Source organism: Bombus bifarius, unplaced genomic scaffold (assembly GCF_011952205.1).
Source record: "Bombus bifarius isolate JDL3187 unplaced genomic scaffold, Bbif_JDL3187 scf7180000007974, whole genome shotgun sequence".
Classification (NCBI taxonomy): domain Eukaryota; kingdom Metazoa; phylum Arthropoda; class Insecta; order Hymenoptera; family Apidae; genus Bombus; species Bombus bifarius.
In genome coordinates this window covers 2,372,579-2,381,241 of record NW_022884360.1, presented here as the reverse complement: position 1 = coordinate 2,381,241, position 8,663 = coordinate 2,372,579, and the positions used below count along the sequence as shown (strand labels likewise).

Below are 8,663 nucleotides of genomic sequence, written 5' to 3'. Positions count from 1 at the left end.
TTTTATGATTTATTATTTTTTGGATTTTTATGCATTTATTAGAAATATGAACATGCAAAATTACTCAGAATATCCATACACGATATAAATTAACAGTATGAATTACATATTGCAGATATATCTACCACATATATATTACTTTGTCTCAATTAAAATCTTAGTACCTGATACTATTGTTCATGAGCAAGTTTTAGTGGTTAATAAATTTCTGAGAAATATCATTCACGTTGAACAATCGAAACAAGTATTTCTTCTTTTCCTTGTTTTAATCCTTTCTCGTTGATCATTTAAAGCTGAAATATGAACGTATTTTATCATTTTTAATTGAATGAGTAAAAATTAGAAATAAAAAATTAATACAATCCAAATCAAATTAATTTTAAATAGTAAATAGCTGATAACCAGATTTAATGGTTTAAGAAAAGATTGTTTAATGTCGTAAGGTATTAAAACATTTTAGATATAATAATATATTATAATTAAATATAATAATAACATTTTAGATATATAACGACTATTCATAATTTCGCAAAATATTTCTATCTATTTTATAGCTATAGTGCTACGTACTTATTAAATCGGAACCAATGTTAATTGATTCCGGCTTCATATTTTGTAACTCATGTAGAATCATGGCATGAAAAGATAATACGGTTGCTCTTGTGAATAATTCTGATACACCGTCTCCAGTTCTAGCGGAAACAGCCCAAAACTCAGCTTTCATTCTCCGCGCTACTTCAGCCGCTCGTTTTTCCATTATTGTATATACCTGATTGGACTAAAAACATTTATTTTATTTTGTAGTTATAGTCAATCAATGATAACAACATAATTTAAGTATTTCGTAATTATTGTAATTAAAGTAATATTAAATAAAGCTACTGTATTAAATTATTGTAGATTATTGTATAATTAATACAATTTTTAATTAATATCCTATACAAAAATTTAAAGGTCTTTTTTTGCTAATTTAGTTAATCATCTAATGCATTAGAAATTTAACTATTTCCTTATAATTTACTTTCGATTTTTGTATATGTCAATAAATTCTGCGTGATTTACCAGTAAATCTCGTTTTGTGCCTATTAAGAATATGTAATATGGCTCCGTGTTACTTTGAGCAGCTTCATTTAACCATTGTTGACAGTGTCCCAAAGATATTAAGTTGGCCAAGTCAAAAACAACCATGATTACTAAAATACAATATTTATAACATAAAACTTTGATACAATTTTTATATTTTACTACACATTCATAACAACAAATTTTTTTATACCATTTGCACTTCTGTAATAAGATGCAGCGATGGATTTAAATCTTTCTTGCCCCGCAGTATCCCATCTGAAATAAGTAAACAAATAATAAATTTCTATTTTTTAACATAATATTTATTATCAATATTGTGAAATTAAATAATAAAATATGTTGAAACGCGAAATGAACGCACATTTGTAAATGAAAAGGTACACCCAGAATATCAAACCTTTCTACTTCAAAATCAACACCGATTGTTGCTTTATAGTTATTGTCAAATATTTTGTGGCAAAATCTGGAAAGCAAACAATGTTATGTTTACTTTTTCTTCATGTAAAGTAAAAATAGATATTGTGGTATATTACCGATTTACTAGACATGATTTTCCAACCGAAACATCGCCAATTACAATTGCTTTTGCAATTTTCAAAGATACGCGTTTCGTTTTGCATGAACGTCTAACAATTGGATCAAAATCTCTTTCATTATATTTCGTCATATCAGATGAAAACGGTGGTGGCCAATTATTAACCTAGAAAACGTTTTTATTTTATTATTTGGTACATTTATCTCAAAATTTAACTTTTTAGCAGTATATGTGACTGAAATTAGAAATAAACTTATTATTAAATATCTAAATATATTTTTAAATGTTTTAATCTAAAATAAAGAAACGTAATTACTTCTTATTCCCTATTTTCATAATTATTATGTTTTGAAGAAAAATATTAATCGATAAAATTACTAAATCGAATTTTGAATTTGATTTGAATTTAATTTCTACCGGATGTCCGGCAGCAATTGACATACTAAGTCTGATTTAAAAATGCTTATCAATAGTATAACTATAAAGTTATGAATTGTTCATTATTTTTCATTAAAAATTATACTCGTATAAGAACAAAATTTTTAAGTCATACCTGTCTATCATCACGTGCCACTTCAATCATTTTGTAAATAGCTGAACGTGTTTCTAACATTATTTACACTGTATACTGCTCAATATTTCTTATATTGTAATGCAAATATATACAATTGTACAGCCTTTTATATTTACAATATATATTTATAAATTATTATATTATATTTTATTTATATAATTTCACTTTGAAACATGAGTACAATACACATTTGAAGACTTCATATGTTTAATATTTATGCTATGTTTAAATATATATTTATACAGTAAGAACTAGAGAAGCATTTGCGTGTTATATGTTGCCTACCCATTGCTAACATAAGTAATTTTGAACTAAATGAAAACATTGGTTGCTACGGCAGGTGTATACCATCTAATTTACTCTGCTACAAATCAATTACATATTCTAGAATTAAAATAAAATTTTTCTCATAAGTTTTCGATAAGTAAAAGTTATCTAAAATACCAATACCAAAATGTAAAATGTATGTGCAAATATTCTTTTTTTATTAAATTGCATTATCGTGTTAAAATATTTTTTTTTTGCGTAAATTATAAAATACAAATATTTTACTATTATAATTGAACATGGAATGTTTCGAAACGTACAATTTTGTATTATAATCATATAGTTATTATTTTATGAAATTGAATTTACACGTAAACGTCTAACGTAGTTCACTGATTATTCACATGTCTGTTTCCGGCTAAGACTTTCTTTCTTTTTAGCAAGATGGCTCCTAAACCGAAACCCACGGAAAAGTCAGGTATATTTAAAAGTTTTTAATAACATTTAAATTCCGTCTAACAAGTTTGAAAAATGTTTTAATTTAAGCAAACTTATAAAACATGATTAATGCGAATTTGTGATGTAAAAAGTTTGATTAATAAACACGTGTTCAATTTCAACCCTAAACATGTGGTTTGCTGTCTGTTTTGTATATATTTAAAAAAAGTATCGATATGTATATAATTATATTATTGTTCTATATTATTAAAATATTTATTATATCTTCGAATAGTAAATTTGAAAGAAATTTATAATTTCAATTAAACTTTTGCATGTTTTACATAACCTAAAAATTGTCCACAACAATTCCTTAAGAACTTTGTGTTATAAATATTTGACTAATGTAAGATGTAGAAAATATAATATTTTGATTATTTATTTTATTTTTTCTAGCCGGCAAACCAGCTGAGAAAAAAACAGAAAAGAAAACTGAGAAGAAGCCAGCTACTGTAGCTTCTACATCAAAAGTTACAAAACCAGCTGCGAAAACATCCACCACTGCAAAGAAAGCCGCAGCTGCTAAAACGACAACTTCTGTGAAGCCTGCAGCAAAACCAGCAGCAAAACCTGCGCCTAAAGTTGCTGCGAAACCAGTAGTTGCAAAATCTAAGAAAAATGTTCAACCTCCGAAGAAAACATCTAAGGGTGGAAGAACAGCTGCCCCACTTCAGAAAGCACTTAAAACTCAGAAAAAGGTTAATATACATAATATCAATGAAAAAAATTTGATTAATTGTAAACTTAGTAAATTATTTCAATATACATGATGATAAATGTTGGGGAATCTCGTTGAATGACTGTGATAAAAATATAGTCTACTGCTGATATATCAAATCATAAAAAATGAACTTTTTGGTTTATCATATATATATATTTGTATATTGATCATTTGTATTTATTTGCAGGTATTGAAAGGTGTTCATGGATCAAGAGTAAGGAAAATAAGGACATCTGTCCACTTCTATCGGCCAAAAACATTTAGACCACCAAGGGACCCGAAATATGCGAGAAAATCTGTCCCAAATAGAAATCGGTAAGTATTAAATACTTGTGTTATTTTTATCTACCTACTTACATACGTTTAATTTTATATATTTTATGACATGTATTATTTTATTTATTTATTTATTATAATTTTATATGAAAAATATCTAAAATAATTTTATTTTTTTCAGTATGGATGCATTTAATATCATCAAATTTCCATTGACCACTGAAGCTGCTATGAAAAAGATAGAGGACAACAACACGTTAGTTTTTATCGTGCATACTCGTGCGAATAAATACCACATCAAAGCTTCCATTAAAAAACTGTACGACGTTGATGTGGCTAAAGTTAATACGTTAATTAGGCCAGATGGTAAAAAGAAAGCGTATGTACGTCTAACGCGTGATTATGATGCGCTTGATGTTGCTAATAAAATTGGTATAATATAAATGTACCTATATATGATGAGTAAGGAAGTGTATCTGTATTAAAAAAATGCCTTTGTACAAAAAATTTTGTTGTTGTATTTCTTTAAAAATTTTACAATATTTTACACATTTCACTGAAAATCTGAACAATTATAACCCCAATCTACTTGGAGTTTTACGATAAGGAGCAGGTGTACCCGGTTCTCTGATACCTGGCGTCAATATCTCCTTCCTGTAAACAATATAAAATAATACCATAAAAATTAATGATACAAAATATCAGATAAATATTATAAAAAACTTATATTAAGCTTTCTACAGTAATTCAAATACTTTTATGGGACACTGTATGTATTATAAATTTGAAATACAAGAAACTTACTTCCTGATAGAAGCTTGTTCACGTTCAAGTTGTTCTTGCGCCCTAGCCTTCATTTCTTCCTCCGCTTCTTTCATCTGCCCTTCCATTTCATGTAAATGTTGCATGGCTTGTCGTCTTTTTGCTCGTCCGCTTCGTCCAGTTTCCTTTACGCTAAAGAACATAGGACCCAACTCGGCTAGCCAGTGGCCATCAACGGCAGTCACACATTGCATGTACTCCTTGCCAGTCATCACAAGTTCATGATACACCACGTAGTCTGGCGTGAAGCCCATACCGAACAAAGCTGACGTCGGATGAAGATGGCATGGCATTCCAGTACGACAATTCACGTATTCACCAATACCTTTTAAACGAGCTGCTTGGTGAAAGTATGCCGAACAAATACATTTCCGTACAATGTCCCAGTCCGTGCCACAGCTTACAACTTCCATCTTTTGTTGTTTCAGAATTTCTTCCAGCTGTTGTCGAACTTCTCTTACTTTCCGCATAGCTTTCGCGTGAATAAAGTGAACGTTACACCAAGAACTGGAATAACCATTCGCCTTCCACTGATTGTACACATTTAAATATGTTAGGTGGTCAGACTCTGGTACTTGAAACTTCTCTCGAGCTGAATCAGAATCTTCTTCGCGACCTTTGGGTCGGTAGAATATCGAAGGCACTGACAGCATAGAAACTATTATAAGTATATCTGCAGTGCAACCGAGTTGAGAAGCAACAATGAGCATCTGACATTGTGGTGGGTCTAGTGGAAATTCTGCCATTTGTCGTCCCAAAGGTGTTAAACGTCCTGTATGATCTAATGCACCCAAAATCCACAATTGATACAGAGAATTTAATATATTATCTTGTGGTGGAGGATCCATAAAATGAAAACCCAATAAATCTTGAACACCTAAAGACTTCAGTAACAATACAGTATTTGCTAAATTGGTTCGCTGTATTTCTGGAACTCCAGTTAATAGTAGTTCGTCTAAATATTGCCTTCGCGTGTATAATCTGTAGCAGGTACCAGGACCAGTACGTCCTGCTCTTCCTGCTCTTTGATCAGCATTTGCTCTGGACACTGGATATACTTGTAAAGCATCCATACCAATTCGTGGGTTATAAACTTTCAACTTGCAATAGCCCGAATCCACGACGAATACAATTCCATCGACAGTTAATGAAGTTTCGGCTATATTTGTTGCTACAACGCATTTTCGTAAACCTCCCTCTGAACGTTGAAAAATTTTAGCTTGTAAATCCGAGGGTAGTTGCGAGTAAATAGGTAAAATGGAAAGTGGAGGAGCTGATTCGATCTCTGCTAAACGTTCTTTCAAAGCCTCACAAGTAACTTCAATGTCTTCCTGACCAGGCATAAAGACCAATACATCGCCTGAACGGGGTTGCAAATGAATTTGTAACACTTGTTTCACCGCAGCATCAACATAGTCTTCTACTGGATTCTTGGCGTGTAATACTTCAACTGGAAATGTACGACCTGGGATTTGGAATGTTGCAGCATTTCCAAAAAATGCTGAAAATTTGCTAGAGTCCATTGTAGCAGATGTTACGATCAATTTCAGATCATGTCGCCTGGCTACAACCTCTCTCAATAAACCAAATAAGACATCAGTAGATAAAGATCTTTCATGAGCTTCATCCATGATAATTACACTATATCGATCCAAATCTCCTTCCCTTAAGCTTTCTCTTAATAAAATACCATCAGTCATATATTTAATAACAGTATCTTTTGAAGTGCAATCCTCAAAACGAATAGCATAACCAACTTTGTCTCCTAAAGCAGTAGCCATTTCATCAGAAACTCTTTTTGCCACAGACATAGCTGCTACTCTTCTTGGTTGTGTACATCCAATTATACCATAGCAACTATAACCATCTTCATGAAGATATTGAGTCAATTGAGTTGTTTTTCCACTGCCAGTTTCTCCAACAATAACTACTACACTGTTTTCTCTAATTACATTTAACAATTCTTGTCGTACAGCAAATACTGGAAGACTTCTCCTCTGGTGTTGAATGGACCTGTATTTAGCTTCTCCAGTAACTTCATCTCGTATATGACGCGCATATTTTTGGCCAGCTTTGAAGTCAGTTTCTTGACCTGGATCTTCCTTATCATCTTTGTGTCTATCACGTACACCCATGATATTACCAATATGAGTTCCAGCTAGTTCCCAATGTTTCTTTTGCGCCCTTTTCCGCTCTTTTTGCTCACGATATGCTCGTACCAAAGCCGACCCTTTTCTTGCTACAAGTGCCATATCAGAAGTAGGATCACGTACAGGTACAACAGGCTCCGGTTGTTTAGTGAATACAATTCGACCATCCAGAAATGGTGGAACAACATTATGGACTAAGAGATGTACTCTGGTTTCTCCTTCATCATCAGGATCATCATCATGATCTAAAGAACTGATGACACCAGATGTTAACATTCTGTTACGTTCCCACAATTCGTTATCTTTATTTATCTGTCGCTGTTGTGCGGAAAGACGCTTCTGTCTTTTTGCTTCCAATTCCATTTCCTTTTTACGGGTGTATTCTTCAGAAACATCAGCAAACGCATGATTTTCTCCATCATCCAAGGCATACCATTCTCTATCCAATCTTTGTTGCTCTTCTTCCCACAAGTCCCACATTTCTTTTTCTTCCCCAAGTATGTTAGGTGTAGCACCAGTAGCTTTTCGATCTCTATTCCAAGGGTTATATTTATATGAAGGCGTAAATTCACTTCTAACACTGTCTCTACCATCTCTAATATTGTATAGATTGGGTGTTGGATGATCCCAACTGGATTTTTTTGGTTCTTCATCTTCATCATCATCCCAATTACTTTTAGATGTTGAATCTTTTGTTTTAAATATTGGAGTTTGAGGTTCATCTTTAAACCTTAAGGGTGTTTGTCTACTACTATCTCTAACACTGTCTCTGCTTCTACTCCTTTCTCTATCCCTATCTCTGTATCGATCTCTATTCCTATCCCTATCTCTATTCCGATCTTTGTCCTTATAATTGTGCCTATGATTTTTGTCCTGTGCACTCAATCTTTGATGCTTTAATCGTGCTTCTAATCTTTGTTGTGCCTCAGTGTTCACCCCGCCAGTATGAGTTGGAGTTTCTTCAGCATAAGATCTGTATTTTCTTTCCTTAATCTCTGATTTTAGTGAACTTGATTCAGATTTCAATGAGTTAACTTCCTGTGAATTTTCTTGCCTTTTTCGTTTTGCAAGTTTGTCAAGACCCAAGACAGATACCTGAGGCTTCTTAAATGTATGATCAGAGGGTTTCTTCCGAATAATCAAACCTCCTGCTTGATTTTTTTCAATCCCTTCTAATCTATACAAATTCGACTCATTTGATATATCCATCTTTTTACACTGAGTAATATTCGTTATTAAAATTTTATATGTTTAATAGCGTACAAAGTAGTTATTTTTTAGCAAATATGTATAATACAACACTATAGTATAAAATTGCGTTTTAGACACTACGTTTTAGACACTATCCTTTAGACACCACATTCTAGACGTCATCTTGCAGACGCTAGGTTTTAGACGCCATCTTAGACACCATAACTGACTAATTAACTAAATAAAACTAAATTAGTTTCATAATCTATGGATGGATCTATAGTAAGAGAAAAAATACAGTCAATGACATTCATTGATAGCAATTCATTAAATTCCCTAGAAATTATTATTACTAGTTATTACGTATTCATCTGAATACATTATGAACATCTCATCTATTATAAATAAGTAACTATATAATGTATATAATATATAATATATAATAATACAATATATAATATATATAATATAAATAAAAGTTTTACTTGTGAAATGAATTTTCGGCAAAATAATTTTATATTTTATATTTCAAAACTGTAAATG

General features: G+C 31.5%; 3 protein-coding genes across 3 annotated transcripts; 1 reads left to right on the top strand and 2 right to left on the bottom strand.

Annotated features, from left to right (window-relative positions):
- Positions 1-26: 26 nt before the first annotated feature.
- Positions 27-2,495, bottom strand: LOC117216960 (ras-related protein Rab-34-like). The gene is made up of 7 exons (XM_033464148.1): positions 2,175-2,495; positions 1,620-1,786; positions 1,448-1,549; positions 1,277-1,341; positions 1,063-1,193; positions 571-778; positions 27-293 (listed from the first exon to the last, which is right to left on the bottom strand). The coding sequence occupies exons 1-7, from the start codon at positions 2,232-2,234 to the stop codon at positions 223-225; spliced, it is 804 nt and encodes a 267-aa protein (XP_033320039.1). The 5' UTR covers positions 2,235-2,495; the 3' UTR covers positions 27-222.
- Positions 2,496-2,888: 393 nt separating this feature from the next.
- Positions 2,889-4,464, top strand: LOC117216942 (60S ribosomal protein L23a). Its single transcript, XM_033464126.1, has 4 exons — positions 2,889-2,940; positions 3,357-3,658; positions 3,869-3,996; positions 4,139-4,464. The coding sequence occupies exons 1-4, from the start codon at positions 2,907-2,909 to the stop codon at positions 4,398-4,400; spliced, it is 726 nt and encodes a 241-aa protein (XP_033320017.1). The 5' UTR covers positions 2,889-2,906; the 3' UTR covers positions 4,401-4,464.
- A 17-nt stretch (positions 4,465-4,481) lies between these two features.
- Positions 4,482-8,353, bottom strand: LOC117216941 (pre-mRNA-splicing factor ATP-dependent RNA helicase PRP16). The gene is made up of 2 exons (XM_033464125.1): positions 4,762-8,353; positions 4,482-4,611 (listed from the first exon to the last, which is right to left on the bottom strand). The coding sequence occupies exons 1-2, from the start codon at positions 8,136-8,138 to the stop codon at positions 4,530-4,532; spliced, it is 3,459 nt and encodes a 1,152-aa protein (XP_033320016.1). The 5' UTR covers positions 8,139-8,353; the 3' UTR covers positions 4,482-4,529.
- Positions 8,354-8,663: the final 310 nt, after the last annotated feature.

Bases quoted from the DNA above. Each gene is read 5' to 3' on its own strand.
- LOC117216960 (XM_033464148.1), bottom strand. From the start codon at position 2,234: ATGTTAGAAACACGTTCAGCTATTTACAAAATGATTGAAGTGGCACGT. The intron at 1,550-1,619 runs GTAATATACCAC...TTTGCTTTCCAG, and splicing joins AAATCATGTCTAGTAAATCG to ATTTTGCCACAAAATATTTG. The intron at 294-570 runs GTACGTAGCACT...TTCATATTTCAG, and splicing joins CATTGGTTCCGATTTAATAA to CTTTAAATGATCAACGAGAA.
- LOC117216942 (XM_033464126.1), top strand. From the start codon at position 2,907: ATGGCTCCTAAACCGAAACCCACGGAAAAGTCAG. The intron at 3,659-3,868 runs GTTAATATACAT...ATTTATTTGCAG, and splicing joins CACTTAAAACTCAGAAAAAG to GTATTGAAAGGTGTTCATGG. The intron at 3,997-4,138 runs GTAAGTATTAAA...TATTTTTTTCAG, and splicing joins TCTGTCCCAAATAGAAATCG to TATGGATGCATTTAATATCA.
- LOC117216941 (XM_033464125.1), bottom strand. From the start codon at position 8,138: ATGGATATATCAAATGAGTCGAATTTGTATAGATTAGAAGGGATTGAA. The intron at 4,612-4,761 runs GTAAGTTTCTTG...TATTGTTTACAG, and splicing joins GAACAAGCTTCTATCAGGAA to GAAGGAGATATTGACGCCAG.